General features: G+C 48.5%; 1 protein-coding gene across 14 annotated transcripts in view; it reads left to right on the plus strand.

Annotated features, from left to right (window-relative positions):
- Positions 1-27,654, plus strand: part of RGS6 (regulator of G protein signaling 6) — a 606,196-nt gene that overhangs the window by 544,766 nt on the left and 33,776 nt on the right. For 13 of the 14 annotated variants that reach the window (XM_045451433.1, XM_045451428.1, XM_045451431.1 and 10 more), the window contains 4 exons: positions 176-301; positions 8,007-8,193; positions 23,545-23,634; positions 27,443-27,496. In XM_045451433.1, coding sequence (XP_045307389.1) covers positions 176-301; positions 8,007-8,193; positions 23,545-23,634; positions 27,443-27,496 — 457 coding nt within the window. The remainder of the gene's footprint in view (positions 1-175; positions 302-8,006; positions 8,194-23,544; positions 23,635-27,442; positions 27,497-27,654) is intronic. The other variant, XM_045451441.1, reaches the window with a different exon arrangement.

The raw sequence follows: 27,654 nt of genomic DNA on the forward strand, positions 1-27,654 counted from the left end.
GTTGAGTAAAAGTCTGCAACCGGACTTTGTACAGGTTTTATAGAATCTATCACTTAAATTTGAGACATTGCCCTTCGCCATGTGTCAGCAAAACAGATTTGAGTTGTTAGAGGGAACAGGACACAGGTTTTTGCCTGGCATTGATCATTTTTTAAACCTTTGTTCTCCCCAAAAGCAAAGAGCCCAGCCAGCAGCGAGTCAAGAGATGGGGCTTCTCTTTCGACGAGGTATTGAAGGACCAGGTGGGGCGGGACCAGTTCCTAAGATTCCTGGAGTCCGAATTCAGCTCCGAAAACCTCAGGTAACTCTCTCGAAGTTGGGCGCGGTGTGTACAAAGAAATTTGCAGAATCAGTCTCTTTTTCTGCCTCCCTTTCTCGATGAAATGTGATGGTTCAAACTCAAAGTCCAGCTAATCTGTCTAAGGTTGAAATGGAGAAGGACAAGCTTGATGCGTCACTTTGGTATCACCATGCTAGCACTTTCCAAAACCAACATTTTTGTTCTTTAAATCCAAACATTTGTTCAAGTTGTCGGAAACATGCCCGCAATAATAAGTAAATGATCAAATGGGTTTTATGACACCGTGTGTTAACTAAAACCAGAAAACCGTGGAGCTTCAGAGTGGAAGGCACCTCAGAGAACCTCTCCTTCAAAACTTCTCAGTCTGGGGTCCTGAATACTCGACAAGCTAACCGGAAAACAAGAGACATCCCTGAGCTCGCTTCAGAATTTCAAAAAGCCAAAGTAAATACCACTCAATACCTGGCGACATATCTGTAAAAACTAATTAAAATATGCTTTTCCTTTTGGGGGGGAATTCTATGAACTCCATGTCATGTTTGCTCTGGTCACCTGCCGCCAGTGAGAACATCTGATCATTTCCGTTGGTCTCCAGCTAATCAAGATGAGGGGAAATGTATTGATGTATTAATCATAGCTGTTCAGTGGAAGAAAAAAACCAAAACTTTCAAAACATGAGGTCCATTGAGAGAGGTGGGGGGAAAGGGAGAGCATTCAAAGGGAAAGGGTTTGTTGTCATGAAAAGTCTGGGAACTTATGGTTTATTCAGGCTTCTGCTATATCAGATGTAGACACAGAAGCCTATGGAAAAGGTGACTGGTGTAAGACCCCTGAGTGATATTAGCAAACTGGTGGCTTCTCAGATGGATATCTCAGGGTTTTTCTCTTGGCACCAGCTTCTTTTTTATACGCTAGGTTAATTGCCATCTTCCAAGGGTTGCTATTTTCTAGCAAGGGTGGTTTTATTAATTTTTTTCTTATTTTTTAACTTTAAAAAGTCCAAGAGCTACTGTGGGCAAAGGACTGCTCGCTCCAGGGTTAATGTGCAAAGTCCATGTTATTTATTTGGTAGTAGAGACCATATCAGCCCCATAAATCAACCACGCAGTCTTTATCCCACACCTATGCTATATCAAGCCCTGCAAGAGTCTGCCGGGGGATGCAGAAAAGTCAAGATGCATGATCCTCACCCGCAGGGATCTTGTAGGCCCTTGACGAAAAGGCACAAGAGACTATTAAATCATTAAATGACTGTAAATGAGAATAAACACTAAGAACTGCTTTGGAAGTGTTTTTTTCAAAAAAGGGAGGAATGAATGTAAGCCAGAGTAGGCCAATCATAAGCTGGTCTTTGAAAAACACACAGGATACTGATAGACAGAAAAGAAGGAAGGAGAGTATTCTACGCAGGAAGACCCAACGAGCAAAGGTGTGGCCGTGGGCGTCTCCCACGTCACACAGATGCCAGTTAACTGTATGTATCTACGCCTTTCTAGGTGGCCAGGTGCCTGTTGTAAAAACAGACTAAGGCTGCATATCTGATTCTAGGTCAGGACACAGGATTTCTTTCCTTATGCTGAGGCATTATTCTAAACACACCTCAGAGCTTCGCTTCAATTCCTAGTCAAGCATTTGGAACAGAAAGCTTGACTTCTAAAACTCCTCATTACGGTCGGTTCAGACCAGACTCCCAGGCCATAAATGGAGGTGGGTCCTGATTAGGAAGCCACGCCCTCTATGGCCAGCATGGTGCCCTCAGACAGCCTCTCTGTGCCCTAGCTCAGCCCCAGGACCCACCCGGAGCTTGGTCCCCATGAACCACCCCTGGGAGACTATTTCTCTTTGTCATCTCTGTCCCACGCAGGTCCCCAACATAAAATGGTACAGAGGTCTCCTTTACCTATTTCTTAGCCCATGAGTGGCCTTATGACCCCCTGCCACCTGCACCATTACGGAGACTTGGAAGAATGACCACAGGGTCCTGGCCATTCTGGGCGGGAGCATCTACTGGCTCAGCACCTCCTTGCCCAGTCTGAGTGTAGCCAGGGCCACATATCGGTTCAGACTAGTGTAACGAAAACGCATTACATTTAGGGCCAGAAGTACAGGGAGGAGCGTGTCCCCGGCAGGTGCTCAGCACCTCATCCTGCTGTTACCTCTCGTGCCTCCGCCAGCTCCTTCCCCCCCCACCCCGGGCCAGGAGGCTGCATTCAACCCTAGGTGAAAGACTGGGGGGGGGGGGCCTTGTGAGTGTGCCAGTGACTAATCTACACCCCCAGCATGAATGCATAAATCCACACTTAAAGAGGGTCCCCTCTGATCCATGACAGGAGAGAGGATAAAGAAAATAGAACAGCCGGAGATAAAAAGTACAGCCCAAGAGCTTATAAAATCCTCTCTGGAGGCCCAAGTTCCACTTTTATGATATTCAGCATAATTGGATGTATGGGGGAAAGTTCAGTTTGAAATCACACAGCTACTTGGGACTCTCCGGTCATCCATAACCAGGTGGTTTCCTCCCTCCTCTTTGGGCCACAGATTTTGGCTTAGCACCCACCATGACCCAGGGCCCAAGGACTCAGAGCTGTCCAGCACAGCCATGGCACCCTGCAGATGCACCCCCAGCCATGTGAACGGGGCCCCCTAGAGCTGCATAAGGGGCATAACTCAGGGATCCTGCCAGCCCGTTGTGTTGGCCACCTTGGGGGGTCATCTCTTTGCCCCAGGATCGATCAAACAGCCCGGGCAACAGGCGTCAGAGGATGCAAGGCAAAGAGACCAACCAGAACTCGACTGGATACATTGCAAAGGGCATCTGCATTTTGTCTTCCTGTGCTCCCCTGCATCCCTCTAGCTAGAGGGGTGCTTAGATCATCACATTTTTGCCCGGCACCTGGAGTGCCAGTTAAGTAGCCAAGTGGTTGAATCGGTACCAGAACTTCAGGGTGCAGAACAGAGGAGCCCCAAAGAGACGTAGAAATCACTCTCACAATGTCACCCCGGATCCTTTAAGGAAAAAAGATGTCTGTGATAATGTGATGTAAGTTCAAGTCCCTTTATATCTTTTTTTTTTTTTTTTTTTTTTTTGGTGAGATGAGGGAGGGGCGTCATCATCAGGGCCTGGAGGGGGCACGGCCAGTGCATTTTGCTGCAGCCAGCGCGGAGTGAGAATGTGTGCTCTCTGGGGCACCCTGCGCTGAGCCCGGGGCTCCATTCAGACAGGGTGGGCCCCTGGAGACAGCTGCTTGCTCGGGGTCTGTGGAATGCACGCGGGCTCCCATCCACGAGGCCAGGGCCTCAGGGCTCTGAAGCAATGACTTGGAGTGCATTATCTGACTTTGTCGTCCTTCTCCCTTCTCTGTGCATTTTCCCAGAAGGGTGACAGGAGCCCCTTGTCCACTTTTGCCCCCTCCCCATCCCCTCTTTGCAAACCTGTGTCCTCCCTGGCTCGACACCCTCTGCCGCACGGCAGGGCAAGAGTTAAAACTCAAAACCCACAGCAAAGAGCGTTCCCCGTACATTTTTTATGAGCTGTAACATCTCCTGAGAGAACGTGGTTGTTCTTCTAACCTGCAGATTGATTATCCCCGTTCCACACAGTGTCAGCTGAAGGGAGAAGCAATTAAAGAGAGCACAGGGGAGTCTCCAGGTTTGCCTGGAGAGCTCCCATCGCCAGTCATGGCCCCGGGTCCTGGGAGGACCTGGGAAGGTTCACGAGACCCAGAGGGACTCACCACTAACCAAACACATGATTAATCGGAACAGGGGTGACTCACATATCGCCATGATAATCTGGGGCACCTCAGCCACTGCCCAAGTGAACATAACTCAGCTGCGGTGGTGCTGGTGGAGGTGGCCGTTTGTAGGCCCCGAAGGATTTCTGCCCAACTGGGGAACCAAGTCAAGTTGCATCCATTGTTCCTGAGTCTCTGTTGACCAGCAGAGGGCACAGAAAGCCTTCCTTCGGCATAGAGTTGGCTTTCCTCCGGGAACGAACTAAAAGCTAGATTTTTCTAAGCCGTGAGAATCCTAGTTTATGAAAAAAAAAAAAAATAGGTAAACTGAGACCTGAGGGGCTGCCCGGACGCCCTGGCAAGATGGAGAATGCGGACAGCTGCGTGGTTTTCCTGCTTCCAGCCGGCCTCGAGGAGAAAAACCCCACTCCCCGCCAGCACCATGGTCCTGGCGACAGAGGAGGCCACCTGGGGCAGCCCAGGACTGCCCCCCAAGTCCCACCCACGGCTGCCGGGCCCTGTGGCGGCCGAGCCCAGGCTGCCTCCCCACAAAGGCTGGTGTCTGCCCGCATTCCTGAGCCATCGACACGGATCACATGCCGACACACGGGCTGCCTCCCCACGTTCTGACGACTCCAGCGGAGCAGGACAGATGGTCTCCCTAATACCAGCAAGTCCTTGCGGCCTGCCTGTCAGGACAGCCCTTCTGCTGCAAGCCATAGAGGCTTAATGCAAGATGTTGGCATCTTCCTCCCGGCTGGTGTCCTCAAGGAGGGGCACTACCTGCGGGCTTTTGATGAGGCGGAAGCCGCACGGGCCTCCGTGGGCCTCGCATCTGCAGTTGGCGTGTGGCGGGGAGCTCCGTGGCCCCGGCGAGGGGCGTGTGGCCGGGCAGCCGGGGCCCCGGGGCCTGTGGGCTCGCAGATGGCAAACGCAAACCCGAGGCTGCTCTGAATTTCAAATCGACACAGAGGTTCCTCGGAGCCGGGGATGGTAAACACGTATGGATGTCGGGATGCTGTTGTGACAGCACTTTGGCCGTCACCTGAGAAGGGTAAGGCGGGTCACCTCCAAAGCAGACAGAAGGCTGAGAGGGTCCCCGTGGGTGCAGCAGGGAACACTGCTGGCTAAGGGAATGTCATCTCCTCCTCCTCACCTTCTAGCCTGTTGTCTCTTCTCCTCCTACTTAAAAAAAAAAAAAAAAAAATCTTGGTTTATGACAAAGGGAACCTTTTAACTGTTTGTGTAAAAGTTGGTTACATTTGACTCTGGAATCTCCATTTACAACCACTTTAGACCTTCTCTAGACCCAGCTGAGGGATGTGCAATAATGTGGCTCCCAAATCATCCTGCCAGAGGGACCCTGAGGCCTCAGGAACCACAGGAGCCTGCAGAGCTCAGAAGCTGCTGGGTCCTCAGGGCCTTCCCGGAGCTTGAGAGCTCCTCCTCAGAGCAGATTGGAACAAGGGACAGAAGGTGACAGAAGGTGACGCCCCACGTGACATTGATTGAGGGAGCAGCAAATTGCCTGGGTACCATCCATGTGTGTGAGAGACTGCAGAGTCTGGGAGGGCTGGGAATGATGCTGGCCCAGAGAAGCTGTCTCCAGCAGCAGGGGTTGGGGGTGGGGGGGGGGGCGGAAATCAGCCCAGAGGCGACTCCCTGAGGGAGCCAGGACTCAGCCCCAGCAAATGGCTGCAAAAGATTCACCTGCTAGCACTCCTTCGAGTCCTTTGAAAAACCCACACCAGCTTCCTTCTTCAGAGCTGGGTTTCCTCAATCTCACCCGCCCATCAAACACTGCCCAGCAGACGAAGAAAACCTATGGGCACTGTCATCACCAGATGACCATTTTCATCTGTAAGAGTTCCGGCCACCTCTTTTCATTCCATGGCAGTCCTGGAAGGTGGGCTGGAGACGTCTAAGGAACCTGAGCCGCAGGGCTGGGACATAGAAGAGCCCCGTTCCCCAGTGGGGTCTCCGGGGGCCCCCTGAGCAACCAAGCAGGTTTGCGGTCCCATTAAAACTCCCCCTCCGCCCCTTCGCACTCAGCTCAGAGAACGCTCACTGTTCCCTCCCCAGTAGCCAGAGGACGTGAGCTGCAGAACTGTGGCAGAAACAAAGGTGGCCGGTGCGGAGGGCCAGGCGATGACGGATGGCAGCAGCAAGAGCCCCTGGCAACTTCTGCCCGGCCTCCCGAGGAGAAAGCCCAGCACTGAACCTGTGGCCACCGCCCTGACCCCTCCGCGGCTCCCACCCCCCCGGGACCTGAAAGCATTTCAGTTGCACCTGGTTGGGAAGTTCTTCAGACCCACATCACATATCTCGCCACCCACTCCACACCCATTGTACAGATGAGGAAAGAGATGCCTGGAAAGGCACAATTCCAAGACAGCAGCATAGTCAAGATGAGGACGGAACTGTGTCTTCTGATCTTCTAGTCGACTGAGGTCACTAAGCCTCCTTCCCGGCCTCTCGCTCTTCAGGACCAACAAGGGAACCGTGAGGGTTTTCTTTGAAGAGATTATTAGAATCCCAAATGGCAAAGCAGGGGAAGAGTTGGACTCCACCCTGCCCCTTGCACACACCTGTCCTTGGGGAAATGGGGCTGTATTACCACAGTTGGCCACTAAGTGGTGCCTTTGGGCCATGCACTTGGCTCCAAAGACAATTCTATGAAGAGAACTAGAAAAACACGCTTAACCTTTTAAAAAAACAAAAACAAAAACAAAACAAAACAAAAAGGAAAAAACAAGTACGTCTTACTTTGGGTGCAATTCCATGACAGATTGAATACACTTTCCACCATGCCGTGGTTCAGCTTCTCCTGTCCCTGCCCTTTCATTGACTTGAGTACGTGTGATTCCTGTGGCTGTGGGAACCACATAGCCCGGGGCCTGTCCTCATGTCTCACTGATGGGGACACTGGCCTGTCCTGTTCACAAGGCACAAAGTGTGCTACCCAGATCTGGGTAGTGCTGCAAGCCCTCCCCAGGGCTGCCTTGGGAACCATCCTCACAACCGGGAGCTGTTGTCCGAGCTTGGTCCTGTTTGCTGTGGCTCTCAACAGACAAGAGCTCACACCCAGCACTTCCAATGGCCGCTGCCATGCCGATGCTGAGAAATTCATGAAAAGCACGTATGGAAGCGAGCGAGAGGTTTTTCTTTCCAGTGTTCCCTGGAGACTCTTTTGCCATAGAGGTTCCCCGCGTGTGCCTCTTCAGCTATGTTTCTGATGAGCCCATCTTCAATCCAACAGCCATTTACTGAGCACCTACTGTATGCTAAGCACCATGCTGGACACTGACCTCGCAAACTGGCTCTTTTTCCATCTTTAACATGAATAGCGGGAGCCTTCCAGCTCAGGTCTTCTTTATGATCCTAAGATTCTATCTGCCTCTTGGGATTTCCTTTCTTTTGATGCTGCTAACTGATCCCAAGCAGATATAATAAGGGAAGTCACCTTGTCTGTGTCAGGGCACCTATATAGAGTGCTGGCTCTCAACCAGGGGTGATTTAACCTCCCAGGGGATGTTTGGTAATATGTGGAAACATTTTTGGCTGTCACAACGTGGGGAGGGGTTACCACTGGCATCTGGGGGGTAGAAGCCAAGGTTGCTGTTCAGCATCCTACAATGCACAGGGCAGCCCCACAACAAAGAATTATTGAGCCCAAAATGGAAATAGTGCTGAGGCTGAGAAACCTTGATGTAAAGGGAAAGAAACCTCTTTTTGGTAACCAGAAGCACAATGATTTTCTAATGTGCACTTCTTTTCTGTTCTCCACAATAACGGAGCACCCTTTGAATTTTCAGCAGTCCCCATTGTCTTTGTTACCTAGGTAGTGGCAGCAGGGAAGGCTGGGCGATACAGCAGAATGAGTTTCGTGGGATGTCAGTTCTGGGACCACATCCAGCAAAGTCCAGATGCTGAGCCCCCCGGAACTGACTTTCTTTATGCTTCCACATCAGGTTCTGGTTGGCTGTCCAAGATCTCAAGAAACAGCCCCTGCAGGATGTGGCCAAGAGGGTGGAAGAAATCTGGCAAGAGTTTCTGGCTCCAGGGGCACCAAGTGCAATCAACCTGGACTCTCACAGCTATGAGATAACCAGTCAAAATGTCAAAGACGGAGGGAGATACACATTCGAAGATGCCCAGGTTTGTCTATCTGCGTGCATGCTTTCCACTCAAAAGATGTTCATTTGTCCACTCCGCCACCCCACCCTTTAATATAGGTCCAAGGCATTGTGGGTAGCTAGAATTTCAGGTTTTATGGTGTGTAAGGCCATCAGGGGAAACCATTCCAGGGAAGTGTGTAGTGAAATTCTTCCTCGGATTGTCTTCCTAGATTAGTTACGTTACATAGAGATAGACATTTAGTTACAGGTGTTACCTTATCCCGGAGAATCTCAAAGTGTTTTTACGAAATCGTAAGTCCTATAGTAAGTCCGTGGGGGGATCTGGAAACCATAACACAGCATCAGCACAGAGGGTGTAGTCAGCTGCCAGGGCTGTGAGTCAAGCCCACATCTAACTGTGGAGCCCACACTCATACTACCACCCTACACTGCTTCCATAGTGATTTCCAACTCTGCAGTTACTATTTAGGGAGCACCTCTGCATCCCAGGCCCTGTGCTATGTGATAAGATAGCATAAAGAAGGGCAAAAGCTCCTGTTCTCAAGGAAATTACGGGCTAGTCGGGGAGAAAGACAAGAAAACGGGGAATGTTACCAATGTGGGAAGTGCCCCAAAGGGGTGAGCTCCCGGGTCTAAGGAAGCCCATGGGAAGGACTGCTGTCCCTAGATGCCACAATTGGGCACAGGTTTTGGGGAGGCTGGCAAAAGAAACAGAAGCCACAGAAGCCACTCTAAATAGCAAGCTTTACCTTGAAGGCTGGAAGGTACTGTTTCTAAAGATAAGCATATGGTCAGTTTTCTACTTCCTGGCCCCTCACTGTGATTCCCTCTCATCCATCCTACACCTGGTGATGGGGCTTAAGGTTTCACTCTTGTCTCCTCAGCCCTCTTCACTTCTCTCACCTGTGGGGTCCCCACATAGAGAATTTGCATAGTTTGCTTTCCTACAGACATTATTGTCTAATTTAGGAAACTCAGTGGCCCTGATGCAAATAATAACATGGGAACACAACCAGTGTCCCTTGTCATCCAGATTTGCCTGGTCATTTGCTCAGGACTTCAGAATGGAAACACCTTCCCAAGCTCAACACTGTAACTGTCTTTGTCTTCCCCTGGCCATGAGCTCCATTAAATGCTGGTCCCAGGCAGATTTGGCTCAATGTTATTGCTTTATGAAAGCTCAAGTCCCTCACCTTCTTTGCAGCTTCAAAGCAAAATATTTAAGTCATGATAAATCTTTTTTTTTTTTTTTTTGGTATGTGTCTGTGTATATGCTCTCAAGCACATATTGATGTATCCTGGTAAGGATAGTGATGGAGAAGCCCCGTGGGTGATAGGGAAGTTCCTTGGGTGATAGAGAAGCTCCTTAGGTGATAGAAAAGCTCCATGGGTGATGGAGAAGCTCCTTGGGTGATGGAGAAACTCCTTGGATGATAGAGAAGAGCTCCTTGGATGATAGAGAAGCTCCTTGAGTGATGGAGAAATTCCATGGGTGATGGAGAAGTTCCATGGGTTATGGAGAAACTTCCTGGGTGATGGAGAAGCTCCTCAGGTTATAGGAAAGCTCCTTGAGTGATGGAGAAATTCCATGGGTGATGGAGAAGTTCCATGGGTGATGGAGAAACTCCCTGGGTGATGGAGAAGCTCCTCAGGTTATAGGAAAGCTCTTTGGGTGATGGAGAAGTTCCTTAAGTGATGGAGAAGTTCCTTAGGTGATAGAGAATCTCTTCACATGAATGATCTGAAACACACAGCTCAACTCTCCATTATTCATGAAATATAAGACTAGGGATACTTGTCAGAACCATGACGCACCCCATCTACTATTATCACTCTGAGCATGACATCAGGAAGGATTTATTTTAATCTTTTATTATGGAAGCGTGTAAACATGTGGAAAAGTGGAAAGAGCAGGACAACAAACCATTATGGATTCTCATCCAGCCTGAGCAATCATCAATACAGGACTGATCTTATTTTGTATCCACACCTACTTTTTCAGCTACCATTGGGTTATTTTTATCTTTTTTTATTTTTAATTTTTTTTAATGTTTATTTATTTTTGAAAGAGAGAGAGAGAGAGAGAGCCAGGGAGGGGCAGAGAGAGAGGGAGACACAGAATCCGAAGCATGCTCCAGGCTCTGAGCTGTCAGCACAGAGCCCGACATGGGGCTCAAACCCATGAACTGTGAGATCATGACCTGAGCTGAAGTCCGACGCTTAACTGACTGAGCCACCCAGGCACCCCACCATTGGGTTATTTTTAAAGTAAATCTGAGACATCACATCTGAGACCTTAAAAATTAGCAACACTCTCTTTATATCATTAAATGTCAAGCAAGTGTTCAAATTTGTAGCAGTTGCATAAATGCCATTTTTTAACCTTATTTTAAAATCCAAATCCAAATCAGGCCCACACACTGCAATAGATTGACATGTCTTCCAAGTGCCTTTTAATTTACAGGTTTCCTTTATATCCCTATTTCTCCCTCACTGCCCTCTTACATTTTATTTCATGAAGAAATTGTATTCTTTGTCCTGTAGAGATTCCCACAGTCTGGATTTTTTTTTTTCAGCCCGGTGGTGCTATTTAACATGTTCTTCTACTCTATTTCCCATAAATTAGTAGTTTGATTTAGATATTTAGTTGGGTTTATATTTGATTCTTGTGGGCAAACCTACTTCATAAAGTATGTTGTCCTCTCTTGTCAGAAGACACATAGGTTCTAGTTTTCTCTCTTTTTGTGATTTTAGCGGCTATTGATATTTTTTGCTTAGACCCATGAGTTAATTAGGGGTTACAAAATGGTGATTTTCTAATCCTATCATTTTCTGGATTTATCAGCTGAAATACAAATAATCAAATACATCTACTATTAGATTATCTAATAACACAATTTATATAGGAACGATAGGATAAGTGATTCTTTCTCTTTTTCTTTAGTTTTCAAAATAATGTGTGGTTTCTATCATCTTCTAATGGTGACCAGTTAGGGTTTTTGTTTTGGTTTTAGTATCTTTGTAAACTCATAGGTTTAAACATATTTGATGTGTTTTAGTCCATTTTGCTTATTATTTTTATTGACGCTTGCATTGGGCCACCTCTAGCCAGTGGCTCCTTTTAACACAGTCCTCGTAGTCTTTGATGTCATCCAAACAGCAAGGAGGCTAAGATGTTCCAGGCCTTTCCCAAGGCCTGGAATCAGCCATTTCTCCAAGGACCCCTAGTTTCTCTTATTGCAAAATGGTTTTTAGAGACCATAATCTGGGCAATTGGAGGTGCTCGTTGTTCCTGTGTTGGTCATCATTTCTAGGCCTTTTCAGTGGACAGAGCTAGGAAATTAGTGGTTGTTGTTTGTGATAAAGACACATCATAAGTTCATACTGATTCTTTCTATCAAAATTGAAAATTACAGGGGATTTTATTTAACCTCTTCTTTTTATGTTTGTGCCTCCTTTCTCTATGCTGAGAATCCTGGCTCTCAAGGATGCCACAGATGGTAGCATTCGTACTTCACATCATTACTCATTCACTGTATCCTCCATTACCACAGAGCAGTCTCAGAGCCCAGTGCCAAAACTACCAGCAATAACATGATCGCTGGTTCTTTAATTGCTGCGTAGTATTCCCTTGGGTGGAAGCACCATAGTCTAGCCAACCAGTCCTCTCTTTTTGACATTTATGTTGTTTCTAATTTAAGAAAGATTTGATGGGAAATATCAGGAAGTCAGCAGGTTGTGCCTTGACCAGTTTCTGAATACACAACCTTCGTTAGTACAGTGTTCTGCCATTTTTCAGGTACTTCCGCCAACATTATACCCCACTGTTGAGGCAGACTGGACACCAGGCTACTCAAAGCCTCTCTAAGTTCTTCATTAACTGTTAGGATTGGTCTCCTGGGAATTCAAATAAAACACTCTTCCTAAACAAACTTGTTTCAACCTGTTTGTTTCTTAAGTGCATTTCCACCATAGATGTACAATGTGCTTCTAACTAGCAGCGTGACCTTGGGCAATACTTAAACTCTCTGAGTCTTCCTTTCCTCATCTGTAGAACAGAGGTATAGTGGTCCCTATGCATGGGGGTGGAAAGGGGACCAGGTAAAATGAAGCACATCAACAAGTAAAATGATCTGGCCCGCGGTAAGATTGGATAAATACTTACAATTTTATTTTCCTAATGCTATTAATGTATTTGATACTTTTAGGCTTAACATGTTTGGTGAAAAACCTTCAAATAATTGCATGTAATGTTAGCCCCATTTTAGTGTATCTTCCTCCTCAACTTATGTGTATTAGGTGATTATGCAAATAGGGTGATTCTATAGCCTTTTACGCTAAACCAGGGGTTGGTTAAAACAAAAACCAAAAAACTAAACTTCTGTAAAGGGCCAGACAGGATAAATTTTAGGCTTTGTGGGTCATATGGTCTGTGTCACTACTACTCAACTCTGTGACACAAAAACAGCTATACTGTCACAACATTATAATGTAAACAGCATAAAGGAGTGGTTTGGCTATGTTCCGAACAAACCTTATTTATGGACACTGAAAGTTCAATTTCATGTAGTTTTTCATGTAATATTTTTCTTTTTATTATTTTTTTTTTTTTTACCATTTAAAAATGTAAAGACCATTCTTAGCTCACAGCACATAAAGAAATAGCAGGCCAGATGTGAGCCACACGCTGGAGTCTGAGACCCCTGTGCTACACAGTATATCATGAAAATCATTGAGGGGCGCCTGGGTGGCGCAGTCGGTTAAGCGTCCGACTTCCGCCAGGTCACGATCTCGCGGTCCGTGGGTTCGAGCCCCGCGTCAGGCTCCGGGCTGATGGCTCAGAGCCTGGAGCCTGTTTTCGATTCTGTGTCTCCCTCTCTCTCTGCCCCTCCCCCGTTCATGCTCTGTCTCTCTCTGTCCCCAAAATAAATAAACGTTGAAAAAATAAATTAAAGAAAAAAAAAAAGAAAATCATTGAAACACTTCAAGAAACCCAGAAAGGTAGAAAATAGAAGTGTGGGGATGGTTAATCTTCTGTTTCTATGGGAGAGAGGTCAGATGGGATCTGTAGCACACCAAACCAACCTGCAAATATTTCCCAGTGGGGGCTGGAGGTCAGAGAGCAGACGGAGGAAAAGTCAGCCAGTCCCAAAATGCTCACACTGCATACCCTTCCTGGTCAACACTGCTGCCTTCACCAGCTACACAGGGGTGATGCAGTAGTTTCTAGGTAAGGAAAAGAGGTTCAAATCCTTAGCAGCCCGTGACCGCCAGGACTTGCACTCATATCTCCCAACTTGTTGGCCAAGTGTCTGCGGCTCAGATCCACGGCCCCTGGATTGTTAGTGCTCAGGGCTCGGGTATCATGCTGAGAGCTCAGGAAACTCTGGTCTCTAAAGAAGGGCCCAGCCGGGAAGCAGGCTCTGATCCTGCTTCTGCCACATGCTTTGTCTAAGATTGTAAATGTCTAGATATTTAAGTCTTTTAAGCTTGCTTTCCTCATTTTGTCCAACTGCAAAGTGGGAATGATGACACCCACGCCCTTTGAAATCCTCCCTAGTTGGGATCAGGATCTCTGAGTGGCTTCCTCAGCTGGTCACAAGGGTTCTCATAAGTCCCCTACAGGGGTCAGAACGCCAATGAAATGTGAGCATGTGCCCTACTATCAGGGGTCAGTAGTCAGAATAACGTCTCAGCCAGATTCATGGACTCCTTTGAAATGGGGACTGGGGGTGGGCACAGGCTCTCCCTGAGGATTTTGTTTTTTATCTGACCACATGCATTGTTATAGCAAAGTTAATTGCCTGTGTTTGCTTCCTGTGGAAATATTTCACAAGACACCCCGTCAGCATGGGTCCCACATTTGCAACTTGTGTTTTGCTGATCCATTTGGCTTTTTTGAAAATTTGGGCCAAGACCAAATCTTCCATAAAGGTCTGTGGGCTGTGACCATAGCCCTCAGCTGTTTGCTGTGTTGTTCCAATTTCATAGATTTAGCTTTGTGAGGGGAGAAAAAAAAGAAAATGGGCCATGATTTTTTTTTAAAGGACTCAGTTCTTTACACTAAGGATTGACTTCTCTGTCCTCAACCATGGGCATCAGAGGACCTGCACTGTCACTGGCTTGCTATGTGGTCTCAGGCAAGGATCTTGACCTTGCGTGCCTTAGTTTTCTTACCTATAAAATGGGGATGATGTCTTCTGCATAGCCCTCTAAGGATTTGGGGGAAACCAGATGAGCTAATGGCCCTGAAAATTTTTTAAGTAAAAAGTGCTATGTATTTATGTGCATGAACTCACAAAAGTTAATGGCTCTAGTATTCCCAAGGTCTTATCATTCCAAGCTTTCTTGGATCAAGAAAACTTCTCCCATGGGGCGCCTGGGTGGCGCAGTCGGTTAAGCGTCCGACTTCAGCCAGGTCACGATCTCGCGGTCCGTGAGTTCGAGCCCCGCGTCGGGCTCTGGGCTGATGGCTCAGAGCCTGGAGTCTGTTTCCGATTCTGTGTCTCCCTCTCTCTCTGCCCCTCCCCCGTTCATGCTCTGTCTCTCTCTGTCCCAAAAATAAATAAACGTTGAAAAAAAAAATTTAAAAAAAAAAAAAAAGAAAACTTCTCCCAAGATGTCCACTTTTCTAAGGAATTCTTAGGAGAAAAATGCAGAAAAAGTACGTGGGAGCCAAATGCTGGGGGCTCAAGTGTCACCATGAAGAATTCAAAAATTCTCACCCTGAAGGTAGTATGAAAGCTTTGAAGGCTTTGAGAGAAAAAGGGTATCAGAGGATGGTGGGCAGGGAGAGCTGGAGCAAGAGAGGTCTGAATCTTGGGGCATGTAGTCTAAAGCTTTGCTGGTGGTTTTGGGAGGAGAAAATGAAACCACAAGAAGTATCGAGAACCTAAGACTTCCTCTTTGGGAGTTCACCTCTTTCCAGAGCCTCCCCACAGGCTGCAGAAGGGAGTTGGACATCAATTGGCTGGCACAGTGGCTGCCTGGCTTCAATTTAAAAAGTCTCAGATATTCCCAGGACTGTGTCACTGGGTCTCTTCAATCATGTGTCTGCCTCCCCATCCATCCATTTCTTGAACATTCTCCCATTCCAGTTGGGAGGCCTTGACCTGTGAGGGAAACTGCAAAGGAAGCAGGAGGCCCCGATGACTCTTTGCCATTAGGCAGAGCTTGTCTATAAGCACACCATTCTTTACAAGCAAAACAAAACAGGCCTAAGAAAATATTTCATTGGGATTGGATTGGATTGGATTGGATTCGATTGGTTTGGGTTGGGTTGGGTTGGGTTGGGTTGGGTTGGGTTGGATTGGATTGGAAATCTGTCCATCAAATGGACTGACGGTTGTTGAACTGGGCAGACCCAACCATCCTTTGGCTCCAGTTCCTTCAGGTTTCTGTGTCGGCTTCAGAGCTGTCCAAGCCCTGCTGCTTTCCTGACCTACAGCAGCTGCTGAAGTGCCCCACTGAGGCCCCTCTGGGTCTTCCAGCACCTCTGGATTTGCAAGTTCTTTGACGGGAGTGGGAATTTGGTCTTCTTACCTTTCATAGGTCCCCATGGCACTAAAGTGATACTCTGCATGCAGTTCAGTTTTTTAAAAATTTCCTTGACAACTCAGTCCAAAATTAGAATACTCTCAGCTGCACCTGTGAATACAAAGGAAGGACAATTTGTCCCGTGGCTTTCCACTTTGAAAAATCTTGCCAAACAACCTCGGGGGACACATATAGTAGGTGATCAATAAATACCGGTTAAATTAAATTTCTACAATATGCCAATTCAGCAAAACTTGGAATATCCAATAAGAGTCAGGTGTTCTAGGCTCTGGGAATGTACAGATCCATAGGAGGGCCCCTTCCCCTAAGTAAGCCTCAGTCTAACTTACTGAAACTCTACCTGGCCATCATCCATGCATGGAATGATCAAAGAGCAACCTCAAGACCAAAATGAGGACCAGTAATGAAAGAGATGAGAAATATACCAGCAAGTCTATACCTCCCTTAAGCAGACAAGAAGCCTCTAGTCAAAAGTTTCTATTATTATCTCAACGAAGATGTTTAAAAGGAACTTGATTAAGGAATGCAAGGCTTCTAACATTTCCTTTTTTTAAAAGCCAGAGCCCAACTCTTAAAAACTGAGAACAAACTGAGGGTTGATGGGGGGTGGGAAGGAGGGGAGGGGAGGTGATGGACATTGAAGAGGGCATCTTTTGGGATGAGCACTGGGTGTTGTATGGAAACCAATTTGACAATAAATTTCATATATTAAAAAAAAAAAAAAAGCCAGAGCCCAGTGGAATACGCATTTACGTTTGTCCCAGATTACTCAGAAATAGGAGCCTTTGTAGCCTGGTGAAGGCTGTTCATCTTTGCTCTAGTGGTGGAGGTGGGTGGCTTTGTGTGCCTGTATCACAAGACTGCACCGAGTTTCCTGATATTAATCCTCAATTGGAGGGCATTTCCTGGTAGACTTCCCATGCCAGACCTATTTTAATAAAGAATGCCACAGCACTGCTGGCTCCAGGAGTTACTCATTTTATTCTGTGGGTGGTTTTATTTTAGGAAGATGAACAGCAGAGGGAGGGATACATCTTCCAAAAGAACAAATCCATTGTTTGTGATCTGGTCCTGCTTATTACCACACAGACTAGTAGTTCCTGGAGAGAAGACGCCAGAGAACTAAATGCCAAAATTTCGTTGTCGATGCTTCATAGATTTCTTGCACCAAACCCCGTGACTTTGAAGAGGAAAAGGAAAACACTTGTCTAAGTTGATACCCGTGGTATTTGGGTACATGAAAGGCAATACACAAAGATGGCTTCAAAGCTACTCTTATGTAAAGAATAGGAATTGAACCGCATCAAATTACTGCACCTTTTGGTCAAATTGAACATGCTGATACAGATGATTTGCAGGGTAAAGACCAATGAGAATGTACTCTTACATTCTCTTATGATTTGACTGCTGCATTGCATAGAAACAAGCATCCTCTTGTTCTGCTTAGAAGGACAAAGAAACCCAAATGAGGGCTTCTCATTTAAGATCCATATGACTCTAGGATGGTCATCCAAAGCTGCCTCCGTGAGGACAAGCTACCACCTTTCACGCAAGTGGGTATCCATATTGCCATGTCATTCTTTCTGTTGCCTCTCCTATAACTGTTTAGCAGATACTGATTTAGGACCCACATCAAGACTTTACCACTGTGCAACCCTATCTTCTGTCCTCCTGCAGGACCAGTGTTTAAACAAGTGCTAATTTTCCCTAGGCCTCCTCTAACCATGCCTAGGATCTGAAGGCTTTTGGTTTAGGATATTCAAGAGTCTCTCGAAAGGGATCTGCTCAATGGCTTGCTTTGCTACACATTTGCTGCTTATGGCTGCCCAAGGGTTCAGTCAGCCCCCAGAGCTTTGTCAGAACAGGCCCTTCCTTCTGGTGTAGAAGGCAAGTGGTACACAGCCTGTGAGGTAAGAAACCCGAGCCAGTTGATCTGGGTGACCCAGCTGTTACCATCACTGATGATGGAGGTAGTAAATGGTTTCCAAAGGGTGGTTCACCTACTACTAGGATGGCTCAGCTCAGGACTCGAGAGGAGACCCCTAACGTTTCTGCTGGCCACACACTGAGGGCTTCTTTTGTCCCAGCCACGCAGCACTGACGCCCTGGAAACCCCAGCTGAAGGATAATGAAAAGCAACATGGTGCCAGGGAAGAGCATGAGCTTGGGGGGGGGGGGGGGGTCACACAGTTCTGGGTTCAAATCCTAGCTCTGTACTTGGGCCAGTCACTTAACCTTTTAGAGTTTCGGTATCCTTATCTATAACGTAGGGCTATTTCAGTCTCAGCACTGATTCAAAGCAAACAATAGCAACTAAATAAAATAATGTAACTGGGCTCTGCCTCACCTTTCCTCCCACCCCAGGGATCGTGCAGTCTTTGGTCTCACCCCCGTGTCATCCCTAGCAAGGGCGGTCACAACACGAAGGCCAATTATTATTATGACTTTACATGTGCACAGTTTTTGTAGTGCTCTCACTGCTATTTGGGCATTTAATCGTGTGATCGGCAGGGCCGGAGAGGGGCAGAGTCAGGACCTGAATCTTAGTCTTTGGCTTCCACCACTGAACAACAACATCACATTCTGCCTCGCGGGCTCATTGCCTCTAACAGATTGCAATGGACCCAGCAGTTCCCAAAGTCTAGATGTTGTTCTGGGAAGCCTGGGTGTGAAGGGCAGAGATGAGGCACATGTATCTGCAAAAAGAAAAATAGGGCACTTGAAAATCACAAGAAGGGCTCTTGGCATCTGTGCAATGCTCCAGCTGAGTGGTTTCCCACTCCAGGAGGATGTTCGAAGGCTGGGAAATGAGGCCGTAGCTGGTTTAGGACCCCACAGCAACGAGGACATGAGGGTGCTCTCAAGTAATTCAGCTGCTCCAGCAGGCCTGGAACCCAAGGCTCCCGGCATTTGTCTGATTACCTTCCCCAGTGCTCGTGAGGGTCACTGTGCTTTGCCTAAAATTAAAGGAGATTTCCAAGTGAGGACTATCGCAGCAAAACATTCTTTGAAGCCGGTGTGGTTTTGAGACAGCTTGCACCGCCCGCTCCTCCCAGCTCCCACGTGTCTTGCACCCTACTGATCCCAGTTGTCTTGCTTCTGCCTGAGCATCCCAGATGAGCAGAGCTCTCCATCCTGGGGCTGGGCCCAGAAAGGGAAATGAGGGTGGAGTGTCCCATCAAGGTGACATCCCGGTACTATAACCGTCAACCGCTCTGGGGGTGTGATGCCCAAACCCCACAGAGAACTGTGGGTAAGATGTCCAGTATGATTTAGGGCCCTAGAGCATCAGTGGCTCAGCCTATGGAGAACCACCCTCACCCTCCCTGGAGTCGGTGATACCCTTCCCTTGTGCGGGAAGGCAGATGTGGACCCTGGTTGTTCTGCTTGTTGATGGTCCACTCAGCTATCTCTTTTTGAGGAAAGGAAGGGGAAGGAAGGAGGAGGAGGAGGGGGAGGAGGAGGAAAACTAAGGAAGAGAGGAAAGAAATGACAAAGGAGGGAAGGGAAGAAAGGAGAGAGAAAAGATGGGAAGGAGGGAGGATGGGAAGGGAAGATAAGACAAGAAAAGGCAAAGAAGAAATGGGACGATCAAACTTATTTTTCTCTAGCCCCTGAGGAATTCTGTCAGTGGGGGCTCCCTGGTTCTGCCAGTAGCTCCCTTGCTCTTTGCAGACTCTGGATATACGTTTCCCTTAAGACTGGTTGTCTGCAAAGCAGGGGAAACAAACCAGAACCTCCCATAAATCAGGAGAGGTCACTGCCAAGAGCTTTGTACACTTGCTGTCCCTGGCAGTGATAAACTCATTGCATTTGGGAACTGGCCAAAGACCCTGAGTCCTATCTTAATTCTCGTTCCCAGAAAAACCTCAGCTCTCCGTTCACCCACCCCCTGTTTACTGTCTTTGTGCTTCTTCAACAAAGCTGGCAAGGAGGAAGGAACAGAGCTCCAAAAACTGGGCGCATCAAAGGCACCATTTCTTGGCTTGGGGGAGCAGGGGAGTGTGGGGGAGAGTCATGGATCTCTGGACTGCGGGAAATAGAGGCCCAGGCCTGAAGCCTCCAGGGGCCCTGCCGGGGACACGGGAGATCTGCACACATCATCAGAAGGTCTCTCTCAGACCTGTGCCTTGCTTCTGCTGTTGTTACTTTGGTGGTTGTTCCCTCACAGGGTAATTTGAGACTGTCCTACTGATGGCCAAGGGCTAGCGATGGCATTGACAGATTAAGACCGCCTTATTGAACCCATCCCCAACAGGTCATGTCCTCACTCTCTACCTCTCCCCATACCATCCCCCCTTGGCTCTGGCTCTGCAGTTGGCATGTGACATGGAGAAGATGAGAGCAGTGTCCACACTGCTCCTCTGACCCACATGGAGCCCCTGGAGAGTAGACCATCCCGGTCGGCCCCTCCATCCTGCTTGCCCCTTCTTGCTCTGGTTGACCATCTATGCAGCGGAAAGACCAGACTCACCAACCCTCCATCCCCACGGAACTGGGAGATACTTTTCTCTCTGTCCACTCACATCTTCCTACCTTGATGAGGATCTGTGGTTGTTTAGATGATGCTTCCCTCTCTCTGGCAGGGTAGACCACCCATCCCATATGCAACATTCACAGCACCCTGTGCGTATGCTTCTTCTTTGTAGCTTGTAGCTCAAATACACCCCCAGATCTACAAAGGTGACTTATGGGAGTGGGCCCCACTGCAAGAAGCCAAGCAAAATTCACAAGTGGCTGGACCTGAGACTGCTTTGGGGGGAGTAGTCTATCCCCTTCGCGCATCAATCTTACCTAATAGAATCAAAGCTTCACGACAGCAGGGGCCTCATCTGTCTTGTTCAGGCTGTAACCTCAGTGCCTGACAGAGTGCCTACACCTAGTAGGTTCTCGTTAAACACTTGCTGAATATTTCTGTGACTAAATGTTGGGGAATCCGCTTTATCCTGCTCTTTTTTAATTGACAGGTTCCTTCTTTTAACGGACCAGGCTTTTCCATCCCCCAGTGAGGTTGGCGGAATTAGCCGGATCGGGGGAGAACTGTGTTGCCAAAGCCAGAAGGGCCAGGCTAGGAGAGATTTCCTTACCTCTCTTGGGGCAGTGGGTGGGGGGGGGGGGGGGACTGTTTTGTGAGATATACCTGGGATTTATATTCCTCTGAGAAGTCAGAATAAGAAGCAGGGACCTGTTACCTTGGAGAGGGGTTTGGAGAGGGCCCAGGCATGAGTGACAGGTCTCTCCTGATGACTCAGGAGCCACCTGGCTCTGTCAGCTGGACAGAAGCGATGCCTGAGACAAGAAGGAGACAGTGAGTCATTTTTACTCTGGATTCACATTTGTACCTAAGATTTAAACGTTAGAACAATTTAAAGAGACTACGTATGAAAACAAAGACCAAAGCAGTGCTTTGGCCTTAGCTCTGAGGCCGAGATGACCCAAGATGTTCACACATGGGATTCCTTTGAACTGAGTGTGAGCCCCGCTCCCCTTCCATGCAGAGGGCACACACTGATGTGACCATAAACCACAATACATATGGAGCCTGCAAAGTTGCTGGGTGTTAAACTCAGACAAGCACTTCAGTGACCCTGGAAACAATGTAGATTCCACTAACACGGAACCCATATAATAAGAGATAAACACTTATTGTTCCCACCCTCAAGGAATTTAAACTAGAGTGGGCTGGATTTTTGTCTGAAATTTGCAGCAAGTGAAGCATGTTCTCACTAAGTGTATTAAACGCAACACGTCTGGGTTATCAAAGTTGGTTCGAATCCAAGCCAATGTTGAGTTTTGCTTGGCTCCTTGCAGTGGGCCATCCCATCAGCTGGGTTGCACCCTGCTGTTGTAAACGTGGGGGCATTCCAGGAGGAAGGAAGCAGGTGCCTGAACTGAAGATGAGATGGAAAAGGATCCATATGTGGCCAAGGAGTTTGTTGCTTTCTACTTTCACTTTCTTTTGAGAGGCTCCCAGCAAACCCTTGCCATTGTCAAAGGTTCCTCTGGGGTGCAATAGAAGCCTAGCCAGGTATCTCTACAATGTGCCCCCCCCACCCCAGCTAAGGGGAGACCTCTCTTCCTCTACCCTCCCCTGGAGGGCAAGTACCCAAGGAAGAGGTCCCTACTGACCAATCCAGCCTCTCAACTGAGCACTGTCTCCTCACTGACCAGCTTTTCATTCCCTCAAGTGCTGGGGTCCTTGTCCAGCTTCACGGGATGAACAGTGAGTGAACATAAGGGAAGACGCGTCCTCTGCCAAGCCAGCCTCTGCCGGCAATCCCACCATCCCTAGTTAAAGCCCACTGTCCCTCTTGATAGGTCCTCTCCTGCGACAGCCAGGCTCTCCTGCTGAGGTACTTTCCATCACAACTGATAAGTAACGCTTTTTCAATCAACAAACTCCCTCTTTTAAGGAACCAGGCTTTTCCTGCCCTTGTGGAGGACGGATCCGTCAGGAAGGGCCCACAAACTATAGGAATTAGCTGGAAGTCAAGGGTGAAATTCATCACCAAGACCAGAATGCAAATGCCTCGAGGAGCCCAGGAGAAGAGAGAACACTATGCCACAGCATCTGCCCCTCCTGGATAGAAGCCTTAGGCCCGCTGCACTTCCCCACGTGCTCCATAAATGGTTGCCAAGGGCACCCTTTCAGGATGGGATGGTGACCCTAACATGTACAACTGACCTAATTGCATCATTGCCTATGTTTTTTTTTTTTACTTAAGACTTTTCTTCATTTTCTTAATGTTTATTTATTTTTGAGAGATAGAGTGTGAGTGGGAGAGGGACAGAGAGGGAGGGAGACACAGACTCTGAAGCAGGCTCCAGGCCCTGAGCTGTCAGCCCAGAACCCGATGTGGGGCTCCAACCCACGAACTGTGAGATCCTGACCTGAGCCGAAGTCAGACGCTTCACCGACTGAGCCACCGAGGGGCCCTTTTAATTAAGCTTTTTATTTTGAGATACTGCTAGATTCACATGCAGTCATAAGACATAATACAGAGATGTACCGTTTATCCAGTTTCCCAGAATGGTAACATCTGCAAAACTATAGTATGATTTCATAACCATGATATTGACATCGCTACATCCACTGAGTATCAGGTTTCCCAATTTTACTTGTACTCATGTGCATCTGCGTGTGTGTGTGTGTGTGTGTGTAGTTCTGTACAGCTCCATCACGTGTGTAGAACAGAGAGGCATTTCATCACTGCAAGAATCTTTCATTTTGTCTTTTTTTATGTTTTTTTCATTTTATTTTTATTTTTTTTATAATTTATTGTCAAATCGGTTTCCATACAACACTAACCTCCCCTCCCATCCCCCTCCCATCCTTAACCCCTGGCAACCACTCATCTGTTGTCTGTTTCTATAATTTGTCATTTCAAGAACGTTATATAAATGGAATCATACAGTATGTAACCTTCTGGGGATTGGCCCTTTTGCTCATCATAATTCCCTTGAGATTCGTCCAAGTGGCTGGGTGTATCAGTACTCGGTCCTTCTCAGTGCTGTGCCTGTGGTTTTAATCATTAAGCAATATTGCATCTCAACATGGCACCAAGGCCCAATTACGAAGACTTTGAGACATGACCCTTGAGGATGTTTCGTGCTAAGAGAGAAAATACACTTTGTTTGGAGTTTCTGGGTGGGGAAAAACAAAACAAACATTGCAAGTGTTTCTAGATGCACGGAAGCATGCCTGTGTGTTTCTTTCCTAAACCAGTGGCCAATTGGGTTGCGATTCCCCTTAGCCAGTTGGGTTGTGGCTGATAGTTCTTTCTTGCGTCTTCCCACTTCTTCCCCCTCCCAGGAACACATCTACAAGTTGATGAAGAGTGACAGCTATGCCCGCTTCCTCCGGTCAAATGCCTACCAGGACTTGCTGCTGGCCAAGAAGAAGGTATCATTGGGAAGGGCAGGCCCGCCTTTCTTAGCACTGTTGACCCTTGCCTGCTGCTTGCTGCTGGCGTGAAATGAGATGATCATCCCTTGGGTTTTATTTATTTTCTCTTTTCTTCTTTCCCTTCTCTATCTGCTCCCTCTCTAAGGGAAGACAGAACTGTCACCACCCCAGCACCGCCCCGCCCCCCCAGCCGCCGCCAAGGTCCACAGTGTGGCATCCTGTCTCCGTGTTCCCATTACCTTGGTCTGCAAGTGTTCTGCCCACAGCAGGGAGTGTAACCAAATACTGAGTCCACAGTGGCTTGGCACAAGGATTCAGGGCTAGCAGTGACCCCAACGAGTCCCTTAGGAAACCAGAAAGAGACCCTCACTACAAAATCCAACCCCCTCACCACAGATTTTATCTCCCTGACCAACTCAGGGATGAAGATGAGGCAAGGATCGGGGCAGAACATCTGGGTAGAAAATCTTACACGTGCCGAGCCCCTCCTCCAGTTCCCAGTCTGGTCCTGGAAGTCATTCCTGGGATCATTCCCTCCCTGATACCCCTTTCCCCTCCCTCCCCGACCCCACAGCGTTTGCCTTTTCTTTTAGCCATAAAGTAGGTGCACCCCAGCTTCTTATTCCTCCTCCCCTTGGAATCAAGTCATGTTCCCTGCAGACCTTGACGTCTGGCGTTGGGGGCAGGGGTGCCCGGGGACCCTCGGCACGTCAGTGGCGAGGGGCAACCGAAGCAGGAGGAACTCAGCTGGATTTGGGGAAGGAGGGAAGGGAGAGCAGGGAGGGGCATGGGGTCTGGGAAAGGGGAGGCAGGAGAGATGATGGCTCAGCATTCCAGTATCCCCGCGAACCCTCTGCACTTTGCCACCTGTGCTCTGAGACCCACGTGTGGTTAAGTGTGGCTCTCCTTGCACTCAAATCCACACTTTCGTGCCACGCTAGCTATGTGCACCCCTCTTCTCCCCTCCCAGCCAGCCAGCCCCAGTCCCTAAGCATGTGGTTGTCCACCGCCACACTGTCTGTCAGGCCGCGTCCCCCCAGCCACGTGGCCCTTCTTTCTGTGTACTGTCGACCTCATGTGCCAGGATCCTGTCTGTGTATCTGGTCAGTACCATTTAACTCCAGAGTCTAGAAGAGCATTTATATCCTGCTATCCTGCTGTTAGATAGCCCTGAGAAAATCCCTGAGAGTCTGAGAAGGGAAAAAGGACTTCTGGAAAGCCCAGGTTGTCAGAAACCCAGCTTTATTGGTTGCCTGCACCCTGTCCATCAAATGTCACTACTGTGATGGAAAATAGAAAGCCTGGCCTCTTGCCAGCTCCCTTACAGGAGGATGTAGGTAGAGGGGGCTCTGATGGAGGGGAACATCAGATGCCCATTTTTTTCAAGAAAGGTTACGGACACTTCTGGTGTCTCCAGCCCAGATCTCATGGGAGATGGTCGAAGCAAACGTTCCCCTTTCTCGTGGCTCCAGACCCTGAACTGATCACAGTCTGGAGAAATTCTGAGGCTCTAGCAGTCCGGCCCCTCCGAGCCCGTCTACATACCCAGGAGAAGCCAGGGGCCACTCAGTCTCCTTGTGGCTTTGAACTCAAGGGGAGAGCACACCCCGGGCTCAGGGAGTGGAGCTGATACTCCTGTGCCTGCAAGTCCTCCCGATCCCGGAGGAGGTCACTGAGTGAGGGAGGAACCCACGGCTTTCTGTGAAACATTACGCATGAAACTCACAAGAATTACCCTCCCAGCCCCCAGATTATAGGACGTTCTTCGGCAGAAAAGCTCTTACCGATGCCAACACCCTTTCAATATCCAGGGGTCAGTTGTTGCCAAAAATAGTGACAAAACCTACTTTTTTTTCCCATTTCTCCCTGAGAGTCTCCAGGTGTGGACTGGATTTGTAACTCAGCATTTTCAGGTAGGCCTAGAGTGCCTTGATTTCAGAGATGGGCTTTCCATGTGACATAAAGGTCCAGATCATGAAGGTACGTGAGAGTCACAAGCTCCAGCTACGAGAGGGGACGAGGACGGGCCTCGCTTTTTCTGCTTTTCCATCTCGTGATGGAGTCTGGAGCCACAGCCTCCTGAGCCTTCATCCCTAGTTCACCCTCTGTCCTAATGATGTCAAAGATAAGGTTAGTCACTCTGGCAAACCAGGTTCTCAAGGGGCAGGTGAACTGGGTTTTGAGGGCTCCTCCGGGACAATTAAGCACCCATGATGATTTTCCAGGGTAGCTCAGAGGGCTCATGCAAGGCAGGAACCCAAGTGAGTCAGGCTGACGGCGACCCTCCATAAACACCAGCCCAGTAGCCAGAGGACAGGAGTGGTAGGCACACTGTGCTAGCTGCAGGGCTCAGGAGCAGCCTGACCCAAGCCAAGTGTGTGCCACCTCGGGCCGCCCACCGATTGAAGCTGAGTCCTGCTGTCCCCAGAGCCGAGACTTGGTATGGTACCCTTCAGCTCCTTGTGTAAGGAGAAAGACCAGCCTGGCTCTACCGTGGGGTGTCGTGTGTGTGTGTGTGTGTGTGTGTGTTGTGTTTTCCTTCTGCAACATCCTGTCTTCCGGCAGCCAGCTGAGGGGACGGGGGCATGACTGCCAAAGAAGCCCTCTGACCTTGTCCACACAGACAGGCGGCTGCCCTTTGCCTGCCCCTCTGCTTTCGGCACACTGGAGACCCACAGACACCCAGCTGCTTGTGCAGCTCTCCAGTTTCCATTATTTGCTGTGTGTGTGTGTGTGTGTGTGTGTGTGTGTATGTGTGTCCATGTGAGTGATTGTACTCTCCAGATTTCCCAGCCTCGGGCTCAGGACCCTGGAACAGGGCTCTGGGATAAACTAGCAAAGATTCGGGATGTAATTCTCTCCCAAAACCTCTCAGAAAAGCTAGAAACTTAGGGAGAGGGTCAGGTGCCCACCAAAGCCTCCTCTCCTTCTGTGGTAGTGAGTGACTAGGCTTGGGGGAGCATTCACGGGCTTTGTCTCTTCTGGTCCATGTCACGGGCTCCTTAGCTAAGAGTTCTCCACAGTGGTCCTTGAGCCTCCTGTAGCCTGCCCTGTGTAAAACTTAGAAGGGGTCACCTGCCTGCGTACCGAGAGAGCATTTTCTGTCCAAAACACTCCTTCTGAGGCCCAAGGCCCTTTGCCGAATAAAAGGGCATGCGTAGACACTCCTTGCTCCAAGAACACGGAATGAAAGTCAACAGGGGGCCACTAGGCAGTCACCAAAGTTAGCAAACTCTCTGGCTGCATCTGGGTGGGAAAATCCCAGAATCCCAACCCAGACTGTGGATGCAATTGACGACCTCACCTTGCCCATGGCCACTTCCTGATGTCTCATCAGCATCCCCGACAGACCACCCGGCCCTCAGAGCTAGTCTGTTCTGGGTCCCCACTTGGGGCCCTAGATGTCTGCCTGCAGGTTGCAGGACACACACCAGGGGCTCCTGCCCATGAGCACAGCCAGTGGAGCAGGCCGCTCCAAACTGCTGACCGTGGCCCCGTGCAAAGGCACAGGGGCTGCCACTCCAAGCCCTGCAGCGCGACAGATGGCCCCTAGAGGAGCAAACACCCCTCTCTCCTAACTGCTCCAAGAGGCAGCACCACTTCCGGCAGGCTTGTTTTCTGTCTCTCCCACTGACTCACCTACAGCGCTGGCCGCTTCTCTTTTCCCATTTTTTCGCCCTGTTTTGCTGTTGTTTTTGCTCATTAGCTGCCGCTGCTGCTATTTGGAAACCACGTGTAAGCTGAAGATTTTTTTTTTCTGTATTTTTCTCCCTACCTTTTTTTTTTTTTTTTTTTTCCCCTAAAGCCAGAAAGTGAGCAAGGTCGTAGAACCTCCTTAGAAAAGTTCACTCGCAGTGTGGTAAGTTCAGCTGGTTTTCTTCCCTCAACGTTTCTTCTGGGTTGTTTGGTTTTTTTTTTTTTGTTTTTTTTTTTTTTTGTTTCTTCGGTTGTTATTGTTGTTGTTGTCGTCATCGTCGTTTCCTTCGAGGCGGGAGGGAGTCCAGCGCTTTTCCCCAC

This window comes from Leopardus geoffroyi, chromosome B3 (genome assembly GCF_018350155.1).
Source record: "Leopardus geoffroyi isolate Oge1 chromosome B3, O.geoffroyi_Oge1_pat1.0, whole genome shotgun sequence".
In the NCBI taxonomy this organism is placed as follows: Eukaryota; Metazoa; Chordata; class Mammalia; order Carnivora; family Felidae; genus Leopardus; species Leopardus geoffroyi.